A 27077-nucleotide genomic window follows, 5' to 3' on the forward strand; every position below is an offset into this window, starting at 1 on the left:
TGTTTCCAGTCTAGCTTCTGTGGCAATACCCGAATGTACACAAAACTGTAACGGCTAATATTATGTGTTATTCATGTGTTATGTAATTATATATTTTTATTTAATTGTTATAGTTTAACCCGGTGTTATGGGCGCCTTATTGTGGGGATGATATGGTTTAGTAAAAGTTTAACTGAATGAAATTGTGTTTTTACACAACAAAACAGTGCCTCTCTGTCATTGCAGGCAGTATCATGGATCCAAAGATCGCTTAGTTTCAAAAGGTACGGTACCTTTTAGTTGACCGGCACATTATAACGTCGTGTTCAGTCTGCAGGCGCAGCTCGGTATTGAGTATGTCAACAGCTGAAGGCGCAGACGCAGAGCTGCGTATATGCAGTCAGCCGCAGACGGCTGCATTAGCTGCATCAGGTGTTCCTGCAGGCTGGGTGAGAGAGATGAGAGCAAGACAGAACGGCAGAACTGTAGCACCAGCCGGAAGAGTCGATGTGTACATGAGCAGGTGGGTGCTGCTGATAGACTCAGCATTGTGCATGACAGGGTTTCACATGCAACTGTCTGTTTAAATATATTTATTGTTTGAAAATATCTCTGCACTGTAACATTTTTGCTGCCTTAGCTTTACAATCCAAGTTTTTAAATGTCTTTCCTTGAACGTTACTTGAAGCAATTTCAACTTCTTTGGCAAAAGTTTCAACACTTGCAACACTTTTAAACAGTAGGGTTGAAATGACTGGCAAAGACAAGTTGATTGTACTTAAAAGCTTAAAGCCCCAGTGAAATCAAAATTAAGTTTTTACCCTTTTATTAAAAATAAGTTGGCCTTTAAAGATGTCAAACAAACTGATATGCCCCTACACATGGACAAAATTCCCATTTAAAAGATATAAGCGTTCAAAACTGACAGCCTGGCACATGCTCTCAAAAAATCAAGAAATTCCATGACATCACGCAACACTTCAGCCTCTCTTCAAAGTTCTGGTCCAATCAAATCCATTTAAGGACGTTTTCACACATAAGGGTTTGTTTCGGAACCTGGTGCGTTTTCTCTCTTGGTTCAGTTCGTTTGGGCAATCGCGCTAGGATCCACCCCAAATCAATTGCGGCCCGATTGCAAACGAATTCTGGAGCGGTTCGCTAGACGTGTGAAAGGCATCCGACCCAACGGACCAACAAACCAGGCTGTATCACAATGTATGATGGGTAATTACGTAAAGTTGCATGACGCAGAAGGGATTGTTTTGCTAATGGCTCCCAAAATGAACCGTGGGCTCACTTGAAGCAGGGAGGAAGTGAAATGTTTAATTGAAATTTGGTCAGACAAACACATTGCCGAACAGCTCTCCAGAACACACAAAAACACAGAAATTTATAAAGTGTTTAGCGAGCGCTTAAAACAAATGGGCTTGAAGTAATATAACAGAAGTTACCAAACAAGCCACAATAATGCCGCTTATCTGCTGTCTGTCCATCCTGACGGATGACATCTTTGAGCGGAATCCCGGAAAATAAACAGATGCACTCTGACCTATCGAAGGAGAGTTTACTCGCACGTGACTTGTATAAACAAAGTTTGGTCTGTTTGGAAATATTGCGTTGTGAATGAACTAAATATTCGAACGAACAAAAATAAATTGCAACATTGTAGCGATTTAACCCCCGAACCACAGGTGTGAAAACACCCTTAGAATTAGAGTCCCGCCCCCTTAACTATGAGAGCTGCTGAAACGGCGCCTCATATCAGCCACTTGTTCGCACATTTATTATGTCTTACATGGTGAATGACGCATAATGCAGTAGATTAGGAGATAGGGGGTGATACAGACAGTGTAAATATTAACATGAAAGTCTTAAGGCATCGTGGGTGATCCTGTCCAGAAACATTTTTTGTCATGTTGGTTGGAAATACAGCTAGGGCCATAAATATTTGGACAGAGGCACATTTTTTGTTATTTTAGCTGTGTATCAATATGTTTTCGAGTTACAGTTTTATAATAGATATTGTCTTAAAGTGCACACTCTCAGCTTTATTTAGAGTGTGTTCACATCCAGATTAGCTGAAGGATTTAGGAATTACAGCTCTTTAATATGAAGCGCCCCCCTTTTTCAAGGGACCAAAAGTAATTGGAAAGTTGAATTAAAAGCTGTTTTATTCACATGTATGGACTTTTCCTTAAATTATTTTTGTCATAAATGAAGCATGTTAAAGGTCTAGAGTTGATTCTACATGTGGTGCATTTGGAAGCTGTTGCTGTGAACCCACATCATGGGGTTCAGGGAGATCGCCATGCAAGTGAAACAGACCATAGTTAGATTTCAAAAACACTACAAATCCGTCAAAAAGATGCCAGGAACATTAAGAGTGGCCAAATCAACAATTTGGTACATTCTAAGAAAAAAACAACACACCGCTGAGCTCAGTAACAAAACAATCCTGGGCGTCCATATGAGATAAAAGTGGTGGATGATGACATTATCCTCTCCATGATGAAGAAAAACACCTTCACAACGTCCGGACAAGTTAAGAACACTCTCCAAGAGGTAAATATGTCAATGTTTGTCAATCAAAACAATAAAGAGAATACAAGGAAAAAATAGAGAGGGTTCACAACAAGGTGCAAAAGCCTCAAGAATAGGATGGGTAGATTAGACTTCTGAAATAGCCGAACAAGCTCTAGAAAGCATTTTTTTGGAGAGATCAAATTAATTTCAGCCTGCATAAGACTAAAAAGAATAAAAGATATGGAGAAGGCTTGGAATATCTCATGATATGAGCATACAACATCTTCAGTAAAATAGTGTTCAGGCAGTGTGATTCCATTTCCATGCATGACGTCCTCAGGCACTGGGTCACTGGTGTTTTTTTGGTGATGTAACAGAAGACAGAAGCATCCGGATTAATTCTTCACTTGTCCGGACGTTGTGAAGATGTTTTTCTTTATCATGGAGAGGATAATGTCATCATCCACCACTTTGATCTCATATGGACACCTAAGATTGTTTTGTTACTGAGCTCAGCGGTGTGTTTTTTTCCCCCCAGAATGTCCCAAATTGTTGATTTGGCCGCTCTTAATGTTCCTGGCATCTTTCTGACGGATGTGTAGTGTTTTTAAAATCTAACTATGGTCTGTTTCACTTGCATGGAGATCTCCCTGAACCCCATGATGTGGGTTCACAGCAACAGCTTCCAAATGCAAACACCACATGTAGAATCAACTCCAGACCTTTAACATGCTTCATTTATGACAAAATTATTTAAGGAAAAGCCCATACATGTGAATAAAACAGCTTTTTATTCAACTGTCCAATTACTTTTGGTCCCTTGAAAAAGGGGGGCGTTTCATATTAAAGAGCTGTAATTCCTAAATCCTTCAGCTAATCTGGATGTGAATACACTCTAAATAAAGCTGAGAGTGTGCACTTTAAGACAATATCTATTATAAAACTGTAACTCGAAAACATATTGATACACAGCTAAAATAACAAAAAATGTGCCTCTGTCCAAATATTTATGGCCCTAACTGTATCTTTACATCCTGATTGGAATCAAGAAGTATAGTGGTCAAATAATATATAATATAATATAGTATAAATATAATTATATTTCGTCTGTGTAAGGAGTAGAACCAAAAAAACGTTCATCCAATCAAAACTTTTTGGCCGAACGCTGTGACTGGTCATGTGTACATTTTCAGCCAACGTATTTTGCATACCACTGCGCGCCCTGTTCACGCAGACATCATACGTCATCAGCGCCGCAGCGCGCTCACGTCCGCTGTGTCAATGTAGGGAGAATGCCGGACAATCAGCAACAATCAAACATTCCTGCGGAACCGACAACAAGTACATCTACAAAACGAAAGTCAGTTTTTGAAAAAGCAGTGACGAAGAAACGTCTGGATCATGAAAGAGGAGAAACTCGAATTAACATCGGTTCAGCTTTTACACGATGGAAACAGCTCCGGCAGGTAAAGGGCAGGGCCGGATTATCCAATGGGCATTATGGGCACAGGCCCAGGGGCCCATGCGCGCTTGGGGCCCAGGCAAGAGAAAACATTTTCACATAACAGCGTTTACGCCATATTCATTCTGCCGTGCGCTTCTCTCTCCCGCGCACACGGAGGTGCACACACAAAACAGTGTTTCTAAATTAGGAAGTCTGTCTTTTGATTTAATCGGATTTTGTTTAGAAGAAGCGCATAGCGACAAATCTAGCGACTTCTTGGATAAACCTTAGCTTTCATTCAGTGGGAAAATATCGCCAGTGCTGCCCCGCGAGCGCAAGGTCTCCCTTTCCCGGCAGGAAGAAGCAGCACCATACAACAGGTAACTCGTCAATAAAATGAGTACAAAACAGCGTTTCCAACAACCTGTCACTAGCCGGGTTTTCTTCCAAAGTTGCCAATTTAGCTTATGCGCAAAATTGGAATATCGCATAAAACATTTGCGAATAAGCACCGTTTCCATCCAACTAGTCAACTAGTCACTTCCTAATAAACTGGCACTAAACATCAGTAAGAAACGTAAGAGAAGCCACTGAATATAATAGTTTTCATATATAATAATACTTGCGCAAACAGACGATTAGAAAACACAATAAATGCGCTGCTTTTGTGGATGTCTGCTGTTCGGGAAACACAGTCTTGACAGTTCTAAGAGGCAATTACAGAATACTTTGACGACTTCGCTCAGGCGTTTAAGAATGACCATCACAACATTTCTGATGCTGTGTAACAAGATCAGTACTCTGGTTAGTCAGGTTACGCCGTCTCATAGTGCAGTTACGTGACTTTTTGGAGGAATTTATTCGGCAAATGCGTTTCCATCTCCTATTATTCGCATTAACCCTTTTTCGCAAAAATGAAAAACCACCTCAAGCGATCTTAAAAACTTTTTTGCGAATTAAGTGTTTTTAATTCGAAATTTGGCGTTTCCATCACTCGTGTCTGATGCGAAACTTCAAAATACGAATAAAACCAGAGTGATGGAAACCCGCTTACTGTTATCGACTGTTTGGATATATAAATATGAACAAAGTTCGTCGGTAAATATGCACATGGTTACCATGAGGCTGTGTGAAAGAACAAATAGTCGAAATCACCGCTTTTTATTCTAAGTTGTTAGATGATGTCGCGTCATGAACTGACAACAGAAACTGAAAAAATGTCAATGAGAACGATTTTATTGTTGTAAATATAATGAGTTGATATACCCTCGTGGCTGTCTTAAATCTTAAAAGATTAGAGGTTTTTTTACATTTGGTGGTGTTTCCTTGCCAATTGTGAATTATTTTATATTGATATAATGTTGATCAGTAACTGCCTTTATCTAATAATGAAGGCTAAATATTGGTAATCCACAGTGCTTTTACATACATCGCAAAATGTTTTTTAAAAAAAGATGTAATAATATATATATGCTAAATAATACTTATAATACTTGTTAATGTCGTTTACTGTAACACATTACACGCTTACATAATAACGTGAGTCGAGAGGTGCTTGTTACACAAATAAAGTTTAACAAATGGACAAATTACTCTTGTAGTATAATCATTGACGAAGACTGCCCTGCCCGTAGTCTTTGAAAAAATGAAGATGGAAATATTTTAGAATTGCATTTAAGAATATTTTTAAAAACTTTCTGTAATTTATCTGAAGAAAGTTCTTATATTTTCTCTTAAGAACAGTTTTGTGAATCTGGCATGTTTGTGTTGAATTATGGAAGAATCTGATAGAACTGAATTAAAAGGTTGAGGTGGTAGTGTGTGCTTGAATATGCCAGTGAGTTGCAGTATGCAGGGAAAGGTCTTAATATTGTTGTTGCTGGTCCAGGAAGGCCTTGTTGCAATCTTGTTGTAAATCCTGTATGATGGGGGATGTGTACAGGTGTTGATATTGTCCTTCAGGTTGTGATCATAGTTTGTAACTTGTCAATGTAATCCTGTAATCCTGAAACATAGAGGTGTTTCATACACATAGTACCCTATAGGCTAATTTAAAACTTTATTGTGCGCATGTGTGTGTATGGGGGGGTCCATAACACACTTGTGCCCAGGGGCCTCTGAGTTCTTAATCCGGGCCTGGTAAAGGGTCTGAAAGACGATACTAGAGGTGTAATGGTTCAAATTACTCACGGTTCGGTTTATGTCACTGTTTCAGGGTCACGGTTTCGGTTTGGTTCGATTTGTGCTATGCTCAGGGAAAAGGGACTACTTACAAACAAAAATAAGAACAAATAATCAACAAGTAACAGCACCAATAAAACAACAGAGCAAAGCAGAAAATTAAATAAGATACTGTATATATACCTTTTAAGGTAGAAATGGATTAAAGTAATCAAATAAAACACAACATTGCATATGTACAAATTAAATAAAGATGAATCGTAATTGAAGTTACAGAAGCTATTGAGTCACAAGCAGTGAGTGATTTCCTTGACTTTTAACAGACAGCAGGAATATGCTGCTGTCGCTTTAAGAGGAATGAAACCGATCCAGTACACTGATACTGTACACATGCTTTGTTTTTCGTCTGTTTCGTCCGTTCACTTAAGACATAACTATGGAAGTATTTCAATGCCATTAGTCTTTGAAGCAAAACAGCATGTTGAATTACCACTAATCAAAAATAAATCTGTTGCATTACCAGTGCTTGCATTTTTAGAGTCTGCAATTCAATATGGTTGTATATTTAAGCTGTGAATATTTAAAATTGAAACATTTCACGCACAATTTCACCGTTTAAAAATTAAATAATCAAAATTCACCTTTTAAATTTCATTTAAAAAATTCAACTTGTTATAAAATACAAGCTTTAATATTCGACAGACAATTTTCAGCCCATATTATTTCGGTTTAAAAATTCGCTTCCACAAATTCAGTGGTTCAAATTCGACTTGAAATTCAAAGTTTCACATCCGGGAATCCCAGGAGAAGCAATAGTGCGCTGATTCCGCCAATGCATGATCTCTACCTGCTGCCTGACCGCTTCACCAGCAGGTGGTGCAAGTCGTTTCTGACGAAGACCAAAGCAAGAAATGCAGATACTTTTTATATGTTTGCAGCACAGTCCAGTGAGTCCACTCATCTCTTCGAATAAGTGAATTTATTTGATCTCATAGATCTTTTATGCATCATCAAGAAAAAAAATATTGTTTCTTGTACTGGCAGCTTAGCTCACCACTATCAGCCCTGGAACGGAAATGGAGCACGGGGACAATTCCAGGTGGCCTGGAATCAGTAGACTATTCATACATTTATAATATTAATTTAATTATTTAAATATCCTACCAGATCTACTAGTACTGCCTATCTATAGTAAGAGTTTATGTTTGTATTTGGCTTGCTATTTATATGCATTCATTACTTTTTATGTGCATATGATTACCCCCTTGGTTAAGATGGTGTGGGTTAAGTCGGTATGTACATAAAAAGTGCACGCAAAACACATGCGTATCATATGCACGCAAAATATAATTTCTGTAGCTCGCCAAATACAAACATAAAATCGTGCTTTTGATAAGCACGATCTTAAGTCATCAAATAATGGTTTGAGTTTCGAGGATGAGAAAATTGTATATGTTACAGTGAAGTACTGAATCATACTATGTTTGAATAAAATAAGCTAATTGCATGAAGCTATTTGAATGACACATGCAATGGTATCTGAATAAATGTGCCAGAAAACAAGACAACAAGATTTTAAATCATTACATTAATTACATAACACCATCACAATAAACTTAACATTTAAATTCAAATAAAACATTTATTTCAGTTTAAAACTAAATAGGAAAAATAGCAATAATTATACATTTTAAACAGACAATAGTAGGCTAACTGAAATAGTAGTGCAAACAGATGTAAGAACAAGCCATGAACAATTTTTCATCAGAACATAAAATAATCTACAATATAAATAACAGTCTTTTCTTAAAAACAATGTTTGTAAAATATTTAGTAAATGTAGGATATAAATGTAACTTAAACAAACGAATAACTACACCACTTAAAAGAGAAATATCAATGGAAATAATTATGCCTATACTTTTCATCTGAAATCTCAGAACGCAAACAAAATAAATCCAATTATAGCCTATTGTATGAACGAATGAATAAAAAAACAAACTGAAATACTGCAACAATAAAGACACCTATACCTATTAGTTCTTTTATGTGAGAAATACGGCGGGACATGCTAAAATTCTTATTGTGTCATTTTGTGCTTTTTGCATTCATATTTAGGGCTCTTCCGCATTTCTGTAGCCTACGGTTATTAATAAGGTGTAGGCTATACTAATCATCTGGTCTGAAGATTAAGCAACATTAAGTGTTTTAGCATGGTACACCGGCCGTGATGGCGTGGTCCGTGGACGCTAACGGGACAGAGTAGGCTGAAGGCACTTAGCAAATCTTGCAAGCTTATAACGTTTTTGTTCCACCATGCCACCATACATGTTGTGGATATTCAGCTAAATGTTTAGCATAAGTTCAAAGAGGGTAAATTTGATCATTTAACTGAACTGTACACATGAGACACGTACATTACTTGCTTTCTCCAACGTGGTTTTAGTGTATTTCTGTCATTTAAAATGCATAAATTTAACAATATGTTGACTTATTATGTGAGCATATAGATTAAAAATTATTATACCAAATCGTAATTTCGTTTTGATATGTTATATTAGTATTGGGTAAGCTAATTAAAAAGAAAGGCTATAGCCTAATATAAAAGTATACGAAATACAATGCGCCAAACAGCAACATCTACAGATATTTGTGTATATTGCCATGGAGCACTCATATTGTTTTCTGAACAGTAATTAAATATATTTTTCACTGCTCGGCCATGCAAACTGACTTGCATTGAGGTGTATGTTAGAGAGGTCCTCGTGTGTCCCAGCGGCTTCGGGTCTAAAACGTTGACAAAATATGCCCTGGGCACAGGTCGTGTCCGATATGGCATGGGGTCTCTGGTAATTTATAATGAATGTGCTTTTACCAATCGCCTCGAAAGACACAAATTAAATACATTGTATGGTTAGGTAAACAACAAATATTTGTTACGCCAAACTTTACAAGACATAATTAGGTTAATATACCGTGAGTGATTGACATTTTAGCATTTAATGAACAGACAGCAACTCAAGCAATTAGCGTGTAGTCATACTCGCATGTTCGTGTGTGGCACATTATTGGGAAACGCACACAGCATGCAACAAAAGTTTTTATCTTTGCGCGTATAGAGCCATAACGCCGTGAGGTATCTTGCTTGGCTGCAGGCTGCACAAGACGTTTCGGGTCTAGTCGGGTTCTAAAGAAAGTGCTGACTATTTTTATCTGGTCTATTTTATCTGGCCTGCTCCAGAAGTTCGCTTGGCTAAAATATCAGTTTTTCTGTCTCGTATTAACAAACGAACGTTTCCACAATTCCACAACATCCAGCATTTTCTGAGAGTCTCAAATTAAACAAGATCATGCGAGGAAAATAAAAAGAATGTTTATTGAGATTGCAGCTACGTCATATAAACAGAAGCACATGGGAGAGTACGCGTTAAAATCAGAGCATTTGTCAATAAGCTCCTAGTTGAGATCTCAGTTATTTGACCGCTTCAAACACAATACATGTCCTGTAAATGCTGATGATGCATAGTATTTATGTGAACACGATGTGTGCAAAAGGCTGTCTTCCCTGAAACAAATCATCAAGTGCCACGTCACTGATGACGCAACTTCAGTATAGTGTTGCAGGTGCGTGGTGCAGAGTTGGCGAAGCTAACTTAGATCTATAAGGATTAAGTTCATTCTAAGGACTAAAAATGAGTTACTGATGTTCGATATAGTGTGCGTGCTAGTAATAACCACACCTAATGTAAAGCAACAAACATCAGTAAACTCATTTAAAGGGATTCTGGCGTCTGGAGAGTTATTGATTCAGATAGATGTCACATACACAGTTCTGACCGACTGTCTGCAGGGGTTAGAATTATCTGGAACTAGTGAAAATCAAAACCTCCTAAACAAGTGGTCCTTCGAGCCGGATTTCGGATTACTGCAGAGAATGACATCTCATGCTGAGTCAGAACCTCCTGTGGTCCGCCCGAGACGACAGATCAAGCCACCTGCATATCTAGCGGACTTCCACGTCCAGAGACATGGATCTGAGAAGAGATCCCTGCAGTCTGCTTATCCTAATGAAGAGGATGCTGAAGCTGAATATGCACCACTGTCTCCAGGGCACGAGTCCTGTGCCTCTACACAAACTAGTCAGCCTTCATATTCCGGTGATCTGGTGCTACAGGATGAATGGCCATCAGCACAGAGATGCAGGATGAGAGGGGATTCAGAGTGTTGCCTTCAGCCCGGACAGCTATACGACATGCATGGAACATGTAAGGAAATGCAAAGAGAGAACGATGAGCTTCGCAGCTGTGTTCAGCAACTTCCAGAGATTCTAGCAGCATTACAAGGAATTAAGGCAGAGAATGCAATAATGAAACGTGAGATCCAGCAAATAGCTACAAGTGGGACCACCCGAGAAAGGACTGCTCCTCCTATACCAGCTCCACGACTTCATGTGCCCCAATCATCTACCCCAAGCGGCAGAGTATCTCATCAATACCCCTCTGCCCCAGTCAGGCAGATAACAGGGCAGATGAGGGACTGCAAACTTTCACCCAGGAATGATCAGCCCTAAATCACGCCAGAGTATCACACCTCCACTCAGCGACCCAGCACCCATCCATATCATTGTGCGGAGGCCGTTCACAACCAACATGGAGAGCCCTCCAGAGACAACTATCATCCTAACATGGGTGGCAGACCGTTTTATTTAACACAACAAAGCCCTGTTATGCCAGGTCTGCAGGAGAAGACCTACGAGGCCCCAAGCCCTCTATCCCTACACTGACGACTGCGGACCCAAGAGAATTTTCCAGGTTGCGCATGGCATTGGAAAACCTCCTACCAGTTGATGCTACTGAGCGCTTTAAGTATCAAATACTCATAGATCACCTGCAGTTGGAGGAGGCACTGTTAGTGGCAGATTGTTATTGTAACTCAACGTACCCTTACACAGCTACCATGCAAGCCCTCATTAAAATGTATGGACAACCGCACAAGCTAGTTCTACAGAACATTGCTGAAGTCATGGATGGCCCCAATATCAAAACTGGAGACGTGAAGGCGTTTAAGTTGTTTGCACTACGTGTGCGATCCTTAGTGAGCATGCTGGAGCAGCTGGGCCCAGAAGGGACTGTTGAGTTGGAATGTGGGTCGCATGTGACAAGACTTCAGAGCAAACTCCCTTATGAGCTCTGAACAAGCTTTAAGAGATACGTATATCCACTAAGAGTAACCATACCTACTCTCATTGATTTCTCTGACTGGTTGGAGTACGAGCTTCAGGTTCAAGACGATGGCTCCAGACCAATAGATTTCCAGCCAGAAATCCGCATTAGGAGGAAAGAGGGCCACCGTGACCCAAGGTCTTTCATGAAATCAACCTCCATTCTGATGGGCGTAGAGAAACACATGACGGGGAGTGACATTCTGACACCTATGCCAGAGGTAACACACAAAGCTGCCAGAGCCAAAGGTAAGCTACAAGCATATTGCCCCTACTGTGATAACGCTAATCACTTTCTAAATGGGTGTGGAAATTTCAAAGAACTCTCCAATGAACAGAAGCAAAGCTGGATCCGTAAGAACAATCGATGCTGTTGCTGCGGACGTGGTCATCATGCCTCCAAATGTAATCTGAAGGTTCCCTGTAAGATATGTCAAAGGAAGCATCTCAGCATACTGCATGACGTAATCGAACAGGCTGCAGTTAACAAACCTGAGGTAGACACTAGGGAGAACTCCTGTCTAGTTAATACAACCAAAGACATCCTATACGTAGATCGGCCAGTGCCCAGCCGCAAGGTTCTCCTGAAGGTGAGCAAAGTCGTCATTGCTAATGGAGAAAAATCTATTGAGGCATACGCTGTGTTAGATGATGGGTCAGAGAGAACCATACTGCTCCACGCAGCCGCACAACAGTTGGACCTTAAGGGGCAACCTGAAGATCTCATACTGCGCACAGTGAGACAAGACCAACAGGTTCTTCATGGGGCGACAGTCTCATTCACTGTGTCTCCCATCACTAACCAACACGAAAAATTCCACATTCAAGGTGCCTTCACTGCGGAGAGGCTTGGTCTGGCTGAACAAACTTACCCCGTTGCATCTCTTAAGAAGAGGTACCGGCATTTATCAAAGCTGCCATTGCTGCCTTTGGATAAAGTGCAGCCTGTACTTCTAATTGGCTCAGATTGCCCCCACCTCGTCACTCCAATCGAGCCTGTTCGCCTAGGACCTCCAGGTGGGCCTGCAGCAGTCCGAACCCCGACTGGGCTGGACATTACAAGGCCCTACACATGAGATCAGACATGGGCTTAACTCGCATGAATGCCTCTTTACTGCTGTTTCTCCCAATGCTGAGCTATTAGACCAAGTGGAAAAGTTGTGGCAGATGGATGTGTGATCCCTTACCGCAATGAGAAATTAGTGACAAGGTCACAACTGGATCAAGCAGTCATCAAACACCTTCAAGACAGAACCGTGAGAGTTAAAGTGGATGGGATTATGCGCTATGCCACACCGCTCCTCCGTGTGAAAAATATGCCAGATCTATACATGCCTAAAGAAGCTGTTTTGCCACAGCTAAGAAGCATTGAACGGAAGCTGTTAAAGAACCCAGAGCAGGCCGGTGCTTACAAAGCCGAGATTGAAAGGCTCAAAGATGCGGGCTATGTCAAGAAACTACAGCCAGATGAAGTGGATGGAACTCGAGAAGCATGGTACATCCCCCACCATATGGTTACACATAATGGCAAACCCCGTGTCGTTTACAATTGCTCCTTCCGGTATGAGGGCCTAAACTTGAACGATCTGCTTTTACCAGGCCCCACCTTGAGCTCTACTCTTTTGGCTGTATTACTGCTTTTTAGAGAACATGCTACTGCCATAAGTAGTGACATCCGGGGGATGTTCCATCAGGTGAGGCTGCTCCCTGAGGATAAATCCATACTTCGGTTTCTGTGGCGAGATTTAATAATGGATAAAACACCAGATGTGTACCAGTGGCAGGTGCTTCCTTTCGGCACAACTTGCAGCCCTTGCTGTGCTACGTTCGCCCTGCAGGGGCATGTGCTGGATCACAGCCAACCGGGTGATTTTGTGAGGGAGATCATCGAAAAGTCATTTTATGTGGACAATTGTCTATGCAGTCTTCCCACCAAAGATAAGGCAAAGGACCTGGTTGACCAACTCAGTGACCTCCTAGCGGTAGGGGGTTTTGAGTTGCTACAATGGGCCAGCAACTGCCTTTCAGTAATCTCTCACTTACCATCCGAAGCAAGAGCTGCAAGTTGTGAGCTCTGGCTTAGTCAAGGTCTGCCAAATACCCCTGAGTCCACACTCGGCCTCCTCTGGCATTGTCAGTCAGACACCTTGCACTATAAACATAGGAGTGTCACCTGCTCTGAGACCACTATGCGTAGCATCTACCGAGTCTTGGCCAGCCAATACGATCCTCTCGGATATATTATCTTATACACTACTCGCGCGAAGATGCTCGTGCAACGTTTGTGGGATAAGAAGCGGGACTGGGATGACCCACAGCTACCACAGGATCTGCTAAGTGCTTGGAGTTCATGGGAGGAAGAACTGAGTGATATGGAGAAGATATCACTGCCTAGATGCTATTACAGTCCAGCCATGGACGCCACAACGAACCAACATGACATACATGTATTCTGCGATGCGTCGGAGCAAGCCTATGGGGCAGTGGCCTACCTGCGGACAGAGGGTACCGAAGGCCAAGTCGAAGTTGCGTTCATCGCAGCCAGATCCCGTGTGGCGCCTCGAAAACAGCAGTCTATACCTCGCCTCGAGTTATGTGCAGCTCTCCGTGGTGCCCAGCTCTCCAGGGTACTCACAACAGAACTTACCATCCCTATCTGCTCCGTAACACTATGGTCAGATTCTACGACTGTACTTACCTGGCTGTTATCAAGCTCCTGCCGCTACAAGGTATTTGTGGGGACCCGGGTGTCAGAAATACAGGAACTCACAGCTTCTGCAACCTGGCGGTATGTACGGTCCGAAGACAATCCTGCGGACAGCATAACACGAGGTAAACATCTCTGTGACCTTCTAGAGGGAAGCCAGTGGAGTCAAGGGCCCCCTTTCCTCAAACTGTCTTCAGAAAAATGGCCGAAGCAACCTCCGCTACCATCAGAAGAGTCAAGTAATGAGCTAAGGCAGTCCGCCTTTTGCGGATTGACTACAGCCACCTCCTGTCCAGACCCACAGCAGTTTGATACCTTAACCAAGTACCTAGAGGCATGCATTCAGCAGTTTCATGGGGCGGCAGGTCTTGCGTGTTCTGACACAAGGAAGGAAGTGGAACTAGAGGTGCTTCGTCAAATACAGATAGAGTGATTCCCCACCGAGGTGGCTCAATTACAGTCAAGGAAGCCAGTATCAGGTTCGAGTAGGTTAGCTTCTCTTTCACCTGAGTTTGACCCTGCCACTGGTCTCGTTCGGGTGGGTGGACGCCTGCGACGCTGTGGTGACATGGAGTTGGATTTGATTCATCCAATCATCATTGCCCCTCAACACGCAGTGACCAAACTCATTATCAGAGATTATGATGAAAAGTTGTGCCACCCCGGACCAGAGCGGGTATTCGCGGAGATTAGAAGAACCTACTGGGTGCTACGAGGCCGGGAAGCAATTCGCAGACATCAACGACATTGCGTGGAATGTCGCAGATGGAAGGGAAAACCAGAAATTCCTTGTATGTCAGACTTACCGCTTGCAAGACAGCAGCTTTTTAAGCCTGCCTTCTTCTGAACTGGCATGGACTGCTTCGGACCCTACACGATAAAGATCGGTCGTCGAAATGAGAAGCGGTGGGGTATATTGTTTAAGTGCCTTACAACTAGAGCCGTTTACATAGATCTCTTGTCGGGGGTTGATTCAGACTCATTCCTAATGGCCCTTAGACGTTTCATTGCTCGACGTGGAAAACCGTGTGAGTTACTGAGTGACCAAGGCACTAACTTCAAGGGTGGAGAACGAGAGTTGAGAGAATCCTTTGCTGCTCTGCATGAAGAGTTACAAGGTCACCTTGCTTCCCAACAAATTAAGTTCATCTTCAATCCACCAGGAGCACCCCATTTTGGTGGATGTTGGGAGAGGGAAATTCGTTCAATTAAGACCGCTCTCCAGGTGACCATCGGGGCACAGACTGTGACTGAGGAAGTTTTGAGAACGGTTCTAACTGAAATTGAAGGAATCATCAATTCAAAGCCTCTTGGATACACATCCTCGGACATATCAGATGTGGATCCGATTACTCCCAATTGCTTTCTCATTGGATGCAGAGATGCCTCTCTACCCCAAAGTAGTTTATCAGGAAACAAGAGGTCTGAGCAGACGCTGCTGGAGGCATAGCCAACTGCTAGCAGATCACTTTTGGAGACATTTCCTTAAGTACTATCTGCCCAGCATCCAAACTCGTCAAAAATGGAGGACAGACAAAGAGAATCTGCAGATCGGAGATGTGGTAATGGTTGTGGATGCTCAACTTCCTCGAGCCTTGTGGCCAGTGGGTAAAATTGAGGAAGTGTTCCCAGGGGCAGATGACAAAGTAAGATCAGTAACTGTGGAAGTCAAGAGTAAAAGGTACACTTTTACACACTTCGTGTGTGAATCTGTCCGTTTAAGCGCTTCAAAGACAACTCAATATTTGCGCCAGGTCTGAGACTTTCCTTATCTTCTCACAGCGCGCAAGCGAATTTTCTTGTGCATCATCTTGCACTTAAATGTTTAAATTGGAAAGGCTTGAATGAGTGTTGTTTAAACAGCAACATGTACTGTTCAGGTCTCACCTGCACTCGCGCGCTCACAACACCCGGGTGATGAAAGCATAAATGACTGGTCATATTACAGCATACGTCAATCCTATTGAAATTTGTCTACGTTATTTGATTTGTTGCAGGTATTAAATGTGTATCCATCGACAAATATACATTAGCTGAACTTTGTCAGTCTGTTTTACGCATTATAATTTCTAACGAATATTATAAATGCGTCGTCAGATTTAAGATGAGCCGCGGTCCAACGCCGAACAGTTGGTGGAGAACTGTGCGGATCAATTTTTTACCGAGAACCGTTACTCAACTCAACTCAACTTTATTTATATAGCGCTTTTACAATTTTCATTGTTACAAAGCAGCTGTACATGAGACACATTGACTACAAGCAAAACAATCAAAGTTGTACCTGCAAAAACAAGAAAAGGTTGAAAACACAGAAGACAGACACACCCACACACAAAACACTCCACACACACAACACGCACACACACCAACACACACAGACACAGAGACACACACACACACACACACACACATACGTACACAGACAAGTACGCACACACACACACGCTCAGTGAGAGCACACATTTAGGATAAAGGAGAGAGAAGCACAGGTCAAATATAACAGATAATAAATTCCTATATGCAATATTAATTAAGTAAAACTTTAAGATTCTAAAGCAGCCCCCCCGGTCAGGCAGATAGTGCAAAAACAGTATGCAAACGGTGGCGAGGAACCCAAAACTCTAATCGAGAAAAAAAACCTCAGGAGAACCCAGGCCCAACCAGGGGATTCCAGTTCCCCTCTGGCAAAAGCTGCTGCCTCTGCACAAGCTCCAGAGAGCTTGCACAACAAGGCTAAATAAAATAAATAAACTTAATAATAAAATAAATTATAGTTTAAGATTATCATTAATAATCTAATAGCATTTGAAATTTTGTGGTGAAGACATGTCAAGTGACCGCGTCCTTCTTTATCCAGCTCTATCATCTCAGCTCTTGTCAGGTCCCCACTTCCCATTCTCCGCTCTACCATCAGGTCAGGCCATGAACTGCATCCTGCTCGCTGTGGTAACCTTGGAACAATGAGACAAGACTGGCTGAGAGTAGAGTACTGTTCTGTACTCTTTGATGCAACAAGTACATCAGTTGTGTTTTTGGTTCCGGTTGATCTAACTAATGCAGCCTAAACCCTCTGAAGATTTATATTATGGAAGAGTAGTGTATGCAAGATTAAAAAGATGCGTCTTTAGTCTAGATTTAAACTGACAGAGTGTGTCTGCCTCCCGGACAGTGCAGGGAAGACTATTCCAAAGTTTAGGCGCTAGATAGGAAAAGGATCTACCACCTGCACTTGATTTTGAAATTCTAGGTATTACCAACTGACAGGACGCCTGAGAGCGTAATGCACGTGAAGGACTGTAATACAAAAGGAGTTCATTCAAGTACTGAGGAGCTAAACCATGTAAGGCTTTATAGGTAATAAGCAAGATTTTAAAGTTAACGCGATGCTTTATAGGTAACCAGTGCAAGGTTGACAGAACCGGGCTAATATGTTCATACTTTTTTGTACGTGTAAGAACTCGAGCTGCCGCGTTTTGGACCAATTGGAGTTTTTGTAATAAGCCTGCAGGGCAACCACCTAACAGTGCATTACAGTAATCTAGTCTTGATGTCATGAATGCATGAATTAACTTCTCTGCATCTGAGATTGACAGCATATGACGTAGTTTAGATATATTCTTAAGATGGAAAAACGCAATTTTACAGGTGTTGGCGACGTGGCTCTCAAATGACAGATTACTATCGAATAGAACGCCAAGATTCTTTGCTGACGACGAGGGTTTTATGGAACATCCGTCAATAGTTAAACAGTATTCTTGGTTGTTACTTATAGCAGTTTTCGGTCCAATAAGTAACACTTCCGTTTTGTCCGAGTTCAGTAATAAAAAGTTGTTACTCATCCAGTTTTTTATATCGACTATGCATTCCATTATTCGATGGAACTGCTGTGTTTCATGAGGCTTCGAGGAAATATAAAGTTGAGTATCATCAGCATAACAGTGAAAGCTAACTCCGTGTCGCTTTATTATATCTCCTAGAGGTAGCATGTATAATGCGAAGAGCAGAGGCCCTAAGACTGAGCCCTGTGGTACACCGTACTGGACTTGCGATTTGCGTGACACCTCATTGTTTATTGCTACAAATTGAAAACGGTCGGATAAATAAGATTTAAACCATTTCAAAGCTATTCCCTTAATGCCGACATAATTTTCGAGTCTATGTAGGAGTGTGCTGTGGTCAATGGTATCGAATGCAGCACTAAGGTCTAGCAGCACCAATAACGAGATACAACCTCGGTCAGACGCCAATAGCAGATCATTTGTAACTCTGATCAAAGCAGTCTCTGTACTGTGACATGCTCTAAATCCAGACTGGAATTCTTCATTGATGTCATTCCTTTGGAGGAAGGAGCATAATTGAGTTGAAACTACTTTTTCCAGAACTTTAGATATGAAAGGTAGATTCGATATAGGCCTGTAGTTCCTTAGTTCTCTAGGGTCGAGTTGGGGTTTTTTGACAAGGGGCCTTATAACAGCCACCTTATATGCTTTAGGCACATGTCCTAATGTCAGAGATGAGTTAATAATACCAAGAAGAGGATCTATAATTTCTGGGAGCATCTCTTTCAGTAGATTTGTAGGTATAGGGTCTAGTATGCATGTTGTTGATTTAGATGATCTAATAATTTTAGACAGCTCATCTTGATCTACGGTATAAAATAATTGCATTTTCTCCTTAAGGGCGCTGTAGTTAGTTTGTTCAGCGGGTTTCACTTCTGATTGCATTGTTATAATTTTTTCTCTAATATCTTGGATTTTATATGTGAAGTAGTTCATAAATTCATCACTGCTATGCTGATATACAGGATCAGAAGTCACTGACGATTTATTTTTTGTTAATTTAGCCACCGTGTTAAATAAAAACCTAGGGTTGTGCTGGTTTTCTTCTATTAGTGATGAAAAGTAGGCGGATCTAGAAGTTTTTAGGGCTTTCCTGTATTTTCGAATACTATCCTTCCATGCTGTACGAAATACCTCTAATTTAGTTTTCTTAAAGTTGCGCTCCATTTTTCGGGCCGCTTTCTTTAGAGCCTGAGTGTGTTCATTATACCACGGTGTGGGGCTGCCATTTTTAATCTTCTTTAAACGTAGTGGAGCAACTTTGTCTAGCGTTACCGAGAAGGTGGAATTAAAATTTTCAGTGGTAATGTCAAGATCTTCAACGTTATTTCTCATGATTTGAGACAATTCGGGCAGATTATCGAGAAACGCATCTTTGGTAGTTGAAGTTATTGTTCTACCATATTTGTAACAATGAGTTTTATTTGTAGCCGTAGGCCAGTGAAGCAAACATAATACCAGGTAATGATCCGAAATGTCTTCACTCTGCTGAAGGATTTTAACGTCGTCCACATTTATACCGTAAAACAGTATTAAATCTAAAGTATGATTACGAAGGTGAGTGGGTCCTGACACATGTTGACTAATGCCCATGGAGTTAAGAGTGTCTTTGAAAGCCATTCCTAAGGCATCTGTAACGTTACACTCCTTCGGGAAGAATTTAATGGATTTAATTTGTAATTTGTTACATGGATTTACGAAATGCATTCATGTGTTTGGAGGAGGCGTGGTTTTGGACGGCGAATCGCATAGAGGGTGGGATTATAATTTCAGTGCTAAAATTAGCACCTTTCCAAATCAATCACCTTTAATTTCACGTTAGTGTCACGTGAGTGGTTGCACGTGAGTGCCCTCTGGTCCAGAGACATGATAGCATAGAGCTGATCATATGTGTCGATCATACACGCAAATCTGCTGAGAAAACAAAACGTATTAAAGTCTACACAGAATATTGAATGTTAAGGTTTCATGGAACAGATCAGACATTGCAGCCTTGATGAATAAAGTAGAAGACAAACACCAGTGTCACTCACCAACGTAAATAACAAGCTTCAGATGACACATCACTGGTATCACTGATCTTCCTAATCCTTTCAATAGACTTTCACATCACTGTGGCTATCACGCTGTTAAATGCTGCTTTGCCAGGCTGACTGTGCCTTAAACTAAACGCTATTGGTTATTTTAAAAGGGGGCGGGGCCACTCAATATGTCTCGTGTTCTCTGCATTTTTCAGTTGAAATTACATCAACAGAGCTAATAATGCTGCGCATTCCAAGGCGTTCACTGGGACTTTAAGGCAGCAAAAATATTTTAAAGTGTAAATGTACAAATTAGTCTGGATTGTGAATTGAATATGCTGCAGTTTAAATTTTTTTGGTCTTGTAGTCCTGAGGGCAGAAGCCTCAGATCCAAGACTCGTCTTCAGAATAATCTGCTCTCAGAAAAAGACATCAACCTGCAATTTAGTGACTTCAACTTCACAGCATCCAGTAACCACAGCAGAGTGACTCGAGCTGAACAAAACAGCCAACAGAAAAAGAAAGGAAAACCCAAGATTATGGACAATTCTCTTCTTATTCATGGGATAACAAGACTTGAAGAAATGGATGGTCAGGAAGAGGTTGGCGAACGAAATGACCTGGAAGCAAAGGAAGATCAAATCGGAGATAAACATATAGTGACACTTGCTGTAAGACCACAGTCTACTTCAAAGTGTCAAGAACAAAGTCTGTTAGAGAATACACTGGAAATACCAACTGTAAGAGAATTTAAAGAAGAAAATGAGACGAGCTCAAACCATGTGGAACATATGTCACCTTCTAGAAACACAGAAAGCAGTGAGTCTTTTATAATCTATTTTGAACAAAAAGGCCAGTGATTTTTAATTTAATTACATAAATGCATCACTTGTTGCTTTTGTGTAATGTTTTAAATTAATAAAAGTGCAAAACTGGCATACTTTGGCTCTCAAATATACTTCCAAAGCAAATAACTGTTACTAAAGATGTTATTTGAAGTTTGTGCATGTATTAGGCATTGGTAAATTATTTATTAGATGACTTAAAAAATTTGAACAGACAAAAGTTTAAAGTGGCAGTCTGGAACTTTGACCTCTTTATCGGCATCTCAGGTTGGAACATAAGGGTATGTTCACATTTGACTTCTTTTTTGAAGCTGCCAGTGTCTGTTTTACACTATTATTACACTATAAAAACTATACGTAAACCGTGTTTTCAAAAAAGTCCACCGCCAGCGTCTTTTTCTGCAGCTCAGAGCATCTTTTGAAGCTGAAAAAAAGTTCAACAGTTTCAAAAAGGATCAAGCGTGAAAAAATAAAATGGCGGCCGAAATGCTGGTTGGCAGGGCCGTCCCAAGCAGAGGTCGCCCAAAAATGACCAGTGACGGAAAAATCTGAAGGCTGTCCGTCATTTTGACGGATTACAATAAGGGCAATTTGTTTTTCCCCGTTTTGTCATTTCATTGGAGCATGATAGTAGGCTTCTAACGTTACCCCTTCCCTGAACATTATCACGAAGGGACGTGTGTCTCCCATTCATTAGCTTGCTGACAATCTGTCAGCGGAGACTCGTGGTGCAGATGCATCTGACACAGACCGCGTCGCGTGCACACATACACACAGAGGCGTTGTTTACAGAGTTTTAACTAGCGTCATTTTGGATAAACATAAGCTTTCAGTGAGTGGAAAATCTCTCTCTCTGTGTCTTCTCTGTTCATTGAGCGGAAGTGAGTGTCATTGTTACTGACTGGACTGGACATATGAACATGAACATTTGCTTGATGTTATCTAATGTCTGACAACAGAAACATTAAATATATAAATGAATATAAACAACAACGGCTTTATTGGGCATTCAGTTGTATTAAAATACAGCAAGTTCCAATAGTAAACACAAGTACAGCGCGATGACTTCACGAACATGCTAATTACCACGATGGGTAATAATAAATTATGACAAATTTTTTACGAGCCTGTCTGTCAAAATGACGGACAATAAAAAGTCTAGCACAACCTCTGGTCCCAAGCATGGGGCGGGGCCCAGTGTGAGTTAGAAGATGCGAGGCCCTACCTGGATTGCGCTGTCTTAATTAGATTATTAATGATAATCTTAAACTACAATTTATTTTATTATTAAGTTTATTTATTTTATTTAGCCTTGTTGTGCAAGTTCTCTGGAGCTTGTGCAGAGGCAGCAGCTTTTGCCAGAGGGGAACTGGAATCCCCTGGTTGGGCCTGGGTTCTCCTGAGGTTTTTTTTCTCGATTAGAGTTTTGGGTTCCTCGCCACCGTTTGCATACTGTTTTTGCACTATCTGCCTGACCGGGGGGGCTGCTTTAGAATCTTAAAGTTTTACTTAATTAATATTGCATATAGGAATTTATTATCTGCTATATTTGACCTGTGCTTCTCTCTCCTTTATCCTAAATGTGTGCTCTCACTGAGCGTGTGTGTGTGTGCGTACTTGTCTGTGTACGTACGTGTGTGTGTGTGTGTGTGTGTGTGTGTGTCTCTGTGTCTGTGTGTGTTGGTGTGTGTGCGTGTTGTGTGTGTGGAGTGTTTTGTGTGTGGGTGTGTCTGTCTTCTGTGTTTTCAACCTTTTCTTGTTTTTGCAGGTACAACTTTGATTGTTTTGCTTGTAGTCAATGTGTCTCATGTACAGCTGCTTTGTAACAATGAAAATTGTAAAAGCGCTATATAAATAAAGTTGAGTTGAGAGTTGAGTTAATACCAAATCTTGTATAGCATATTAAGTGCTGCTACAGCAAATCATTGGTCAAAAATGCAAATAGAATTTCAACGCGCAAAATCAATAGTAGGATACATTTAGCTGTTATTTAAAGGGGGCATTATTAATTAAAAGCGAAAATTAGTTCTTATTCGTGTGCCTCTATTGTATAATTATTATAATTATTATTCATATTTTTAATATATCCCCTTGCCGCAGGGCCCCCTAGATGGCCCCCCAACATTGACGCACTGGCCAAAAAACGGCTCTGCTGGTTGGAGCATAGTTTTGTATAATTTAAAGTTTAATTTTCACTTTCAATAACTTTTGATTGCATTTCTAGTGAGAAATTAGTATTGTAGTTTTTAACTATGTGATTGCTTATTGCTAATACGCTCTCTGTTTATAATTCAAATAGAATTCCGTTACACTGCCTATGAAGCCTGTCTAAATCTGTTTATCTGAGCTACCTTCATGCACAAACGCTGCCTCCAAAGTCATTGCCTGATTGGGCATTGAGGCAACAAGTCAGCTGCCTAAGTTTTCGAAGCCACAGAGAAGATAGACTGCTACTGTTGTAGCTGTTGTTATTGCAACAAAAGATGTCCTCAGCTGCTATTTGTAACCACAACGCTGCAACCTTCTTTTTTACTAAAAAGCGCCATTGTCAACTTTTTCTTGTCAAAAAAGAAGTCCAATGGGAACATAGTCTAAGATCAAAGTTATATGTGGAGTTATTTTCAGTTACGTGGGTTGTGCTTTGCCACTGCTGCTCTGTGCGGATAAATCTGAGCTCTGTGCTCACCGCATCAGAGCACATCTGTACATCAACGTGACAGTAACATACTGTATGACCCTGTCTGTACCAGATGCAACGCGAAACGTTTAAAAACATTACTAATATAGAATTTATTGTAGCTCGTCAGGTATTGCGTCGCGCCTGATGTAGACAAAAACTCTAAATAACATCCTACAAGTATCCTACAAGTCATACATCTGAAAAGTGCAGTGTTTCCGAGATATTCATTTTGTTGTGGCGGGCCGCCACTAACCTTGCTCGTGAATTTTGAACAGAGAAGACGCAGAGAGAGACATTTTCAACTCACCGAAAGTTAAAGTTTATCCAAAATGACGTTAGTCGCTTTCGCTCTATGAAGGAAAAGTCTGTAAACACGCACCACTGGTTTGTGCGCGCCTGTGTCTGTATGAGTGTCAATTCAAGTCAGTTTTATTTTATAAAGCACTTTTTACAGTTCATGATGCATTGCATCAAAGCAGCTGCACACCAAGAAAAACAACATTGACGCACACAGAATAAGATATAATCTTAAAAGTAATATGAGAAGAGAGGAATAGTGAAGGTAAGGAAAAAAGCAAATGCATACACATACACGTTTGTACAAATGTATAGCGTTCCTGGGAAAATACTAATACATTAAAGGCAATATTTTAAGTATAAAGCCCGAGGTCTGATGTCAGAAAGCTTCTATTGAGCAACCACACAGCGTCAAATAATATTAAATGACAGTCATGCATTTCTTTTTACTAAACCTTACTAATCAATGTCATTTTAGGGTTAAAGGTATTGGCAGAGAAACGAACAACTAGCCCATACTTTAGTGGAAGGAAGGATGGTAAGTAATTTCAAAGATTTTTAATGAAGCCCACAAACTGTAAGAAGGTGGGAAGATAGCTGATGTGAAGAGGGGAGTGGTATAGACTGCACTCTGAATGCTTTTGAATGTTTTTCTCTTTTATTTTCAGGCATTACAATGATTGGTTGTTTTTAAATCAATGTTGTAATAAGAGCCTAATAATGAAGACAGTCATTTCTGTTCTGTGGCAATTTTGGCAAATAGTAAAAGGGATTGTTCACCCAAAAATGAAAGTTCTGCCATCATTTACTCACCCTCAAGTTGTTTCAAACCTGTGTACATTTCTTTGTTCTGATTCTCGTGTTCTGACACAAAGAAAGGCATTTGGAAGAATATTTGCAATTTTTTGTTCTGGGACATCATTGACTACCATAGTAGAAAAAAATAAAATGGTAGTCAAAGGTGCCCCAGAACTGTTTGCTTTCCTAAATTCTTCTAAATATTACATTTTGTGTTCAACCGAACAACATTCTTCCTGTGTTCAACAGAACAAAGACATTTATACAGGTTTGGAACAACTTGAGGGTGAGTTAATGATGACAGAAGTTTTATTTTTGGATGATCTGTCCCTTTAAAAATGAGGTAACAGTTTCTGCCAATCTCATATTAATCTTGAGTACCCATACAGTAGTTTGCATACTTTGTGTCTTTGAGTATTTAGTTTGAGCAAATTTATAAAAGACAGATACAGCTGTATGATTATTTCCAGAAAAAGACGAGCTCCTGGAGGCGTGCCATCTATCAGTTTCAAACGATCTTCAAATCCAGCGCTATATCCTCCGTTTTTATAACATCATCACCCAAATGCAGTGAGCAAACAAACACAGCTGAACTTATGTCAGCCGAGTGAAGCAGCATTGATGGGCGTGCTCCTTCTCACGCTGGCTGGTTGACACGTGGGCTTGCTCTTTCTCTCATGCTCGCTAGATGACGTGTGGGATTTTCCAGGAGAATTGTCCAATAAGGGACTCAGAACCCTTTTTACGAAATGGGAATCCATGTTCTAAATACATTTTATGAAACCTGTACAAACCACAGACAGCACAGAAATACTACGGCATACGTTCAACTCGTTTTTTGACAAGTTGAGAAGCAAGCATGTTTAACGGTGTAAATAAGTCAAAATGCATGAAATAGCATGTTACATCCGCTTTTAGTGCTCTTAGACAAACAGCTTGAACATGTTTTTAAATTTACTGTTAAAGAGACTGTTTTTGCTGATGCTGCTCACATACTGAAAGTTGGCAAGATGTGTTACAAGTAGGTTTTCTGAAAGCCATCGTTGATTAAAAGTATCAGCAAAAAAACTTGCAATGACAAATTACCAGTAAATAAGTTTTTATGCAATGTCCCATTGAAGACACCAGTTTATTGATGATTATTTTTTACTGTAAAAACAAAATAGCTAAAAAATACAGCGGGTAAAATAAGTATTTAACACGTCACCATTTTTCTCAGTAAATATATTTCTAAATATCTGTGCTGTTGATAGAAATTTTCACCAGATGTCAGTAACAACCCAAGTAATCCATACATATAAAGAATACAAATAAGAACAGAAATTAAGTTATGTGTACTAAAATGATAGACACGATATCTGTGCATCTTAAATGCATTTCAAATTCTTTTTAGATTTGAGTCCCCCAAAGCGTAAGGCCTTCAGGAAATGGACCCCACCTCGCTCGCCTTACCATCTTGTTCAAGAAACACTGTTTCATGACCCCTGGAAGCTTCTAGTGGCCACAATATTTCTAAACAAAACCAGTGGTAACACCAACAAATATCTTTTTTGTTCATTCACGTTCTTTTCACCAATTTACCTTGCAAGTCCATAACCTCTATAAATGTATGCTACTGTTTTTGCTCTTCCTGTGATATGTTCAGGGAAGATGGCTATTCCCACGCTGTGGCAGTTTTTTGAGCGGTACCCAAATGCAGAAGTGACTCGAGTGAGTGACTGGAGACCGCTTGCTGACCTGCTGCAGCCTCTGGGGCTCAGTAACCTCCGAGCAAAGGCACTCGTACGCTTTTCCGGTACAGTGTGTTTGGTAAAATGTACCAGACTAGCTTGAAATATTCACTCTTTAGCCACGTCATGTTCAAATATTTTTTTGCACAAATATCAGTATTAGCTAATAAAGTGAAGTTTAAATCAATTCAAACTGTGTAAATAATTTAATGAGTAATTAATGCAGACCTTTGCAATGTTAGTATTATTGCACTTGTAATGCAGTTTAATGAATGTTTCTTTGTATCTTTTGAATTTTATTTGCAAGATGAATATCTGAATACATCTTGGCGGTATCCTATTGAGTTACACGGCATTGGAAAATATGGCAACGACTCGTATCGTATCTTCTGTGTGGAGGAGTGGAGAGAGGTAGAGTCATTACAGCTTATACTTCATATAAGAGCTAAGATATTACAGGGCTGTAGCTTTTGTGATGGTTGTGTGTTTTGTAGGTCACTCCAAATGACCATAAACTCAAGGACTATCACACGTGGCTGTGGGAAAACCAGGAGAGATTAGGAATCTGATTTCCATGATACCAAAATGTACTTGAATAAACCCATCATGGCAAGCATGTGCAAATCAGTGTGCTTAACCGGGGAACTGATCAGAGACCTGTTGAAGGTCTGTACTCTGATAATGTTTTCATTGTGAAGTTTTAAATCAATTCAAGTGAAACGTTTATGCGAAAATTGTGTAAATAAAGGTCTTTTTTATTGTTTGTATATCCTCTCCTTTTATATTTAATTTGTTTAATAGATTTATAATTT

The 27077-nt window shown here is 40.4% G+C and overlaps 1 protein-coding gene across 1 annotated transcript; it reads left to right on the plus strand.

The window, feature by feature from the left end:
- mbd4 (methyl-CpG binding domain protein 4) lies at positions 1 to 27032 on the plus strand. The gene is made up of 7 exons (XM_057355931.1): positions 1 to 502; positions 20283 to 20734; positions 24216 to 24275; positions 25929 to 26063; positions 26181 to 26330; positions 26573 to 26676; positions 26760 to 27032. Exons 1-7 carry the CDS (start codon positions 336 to 338, stop codon positions 26832 to 26834), a joined length of 1143 nt encoding a protein of 380 aa, XP_057211914.1. The 5' UTR covers positions 1 to 335; the 3' UTR covers positions 26835 to 27032.
- The last annotated feature ends 45 nt before the right edge of the window (positions 27033 to 27077 follow it).

The sequence above is a fragment of the Triplophysa rosa genome, linkage group LG17, assembly GCF_024868665.1.
Source record: "Triplophysa rosa linkage group LG17, Trosa_1v2, whole genome shotgun sequence".
NCBI classification, from domain to species: Eukaryota; Metazoa; Chordata; class Actinopteri; order Cypriniformes; family Nemacheilidae; genus Triplophysa; species Triplophysa rosa.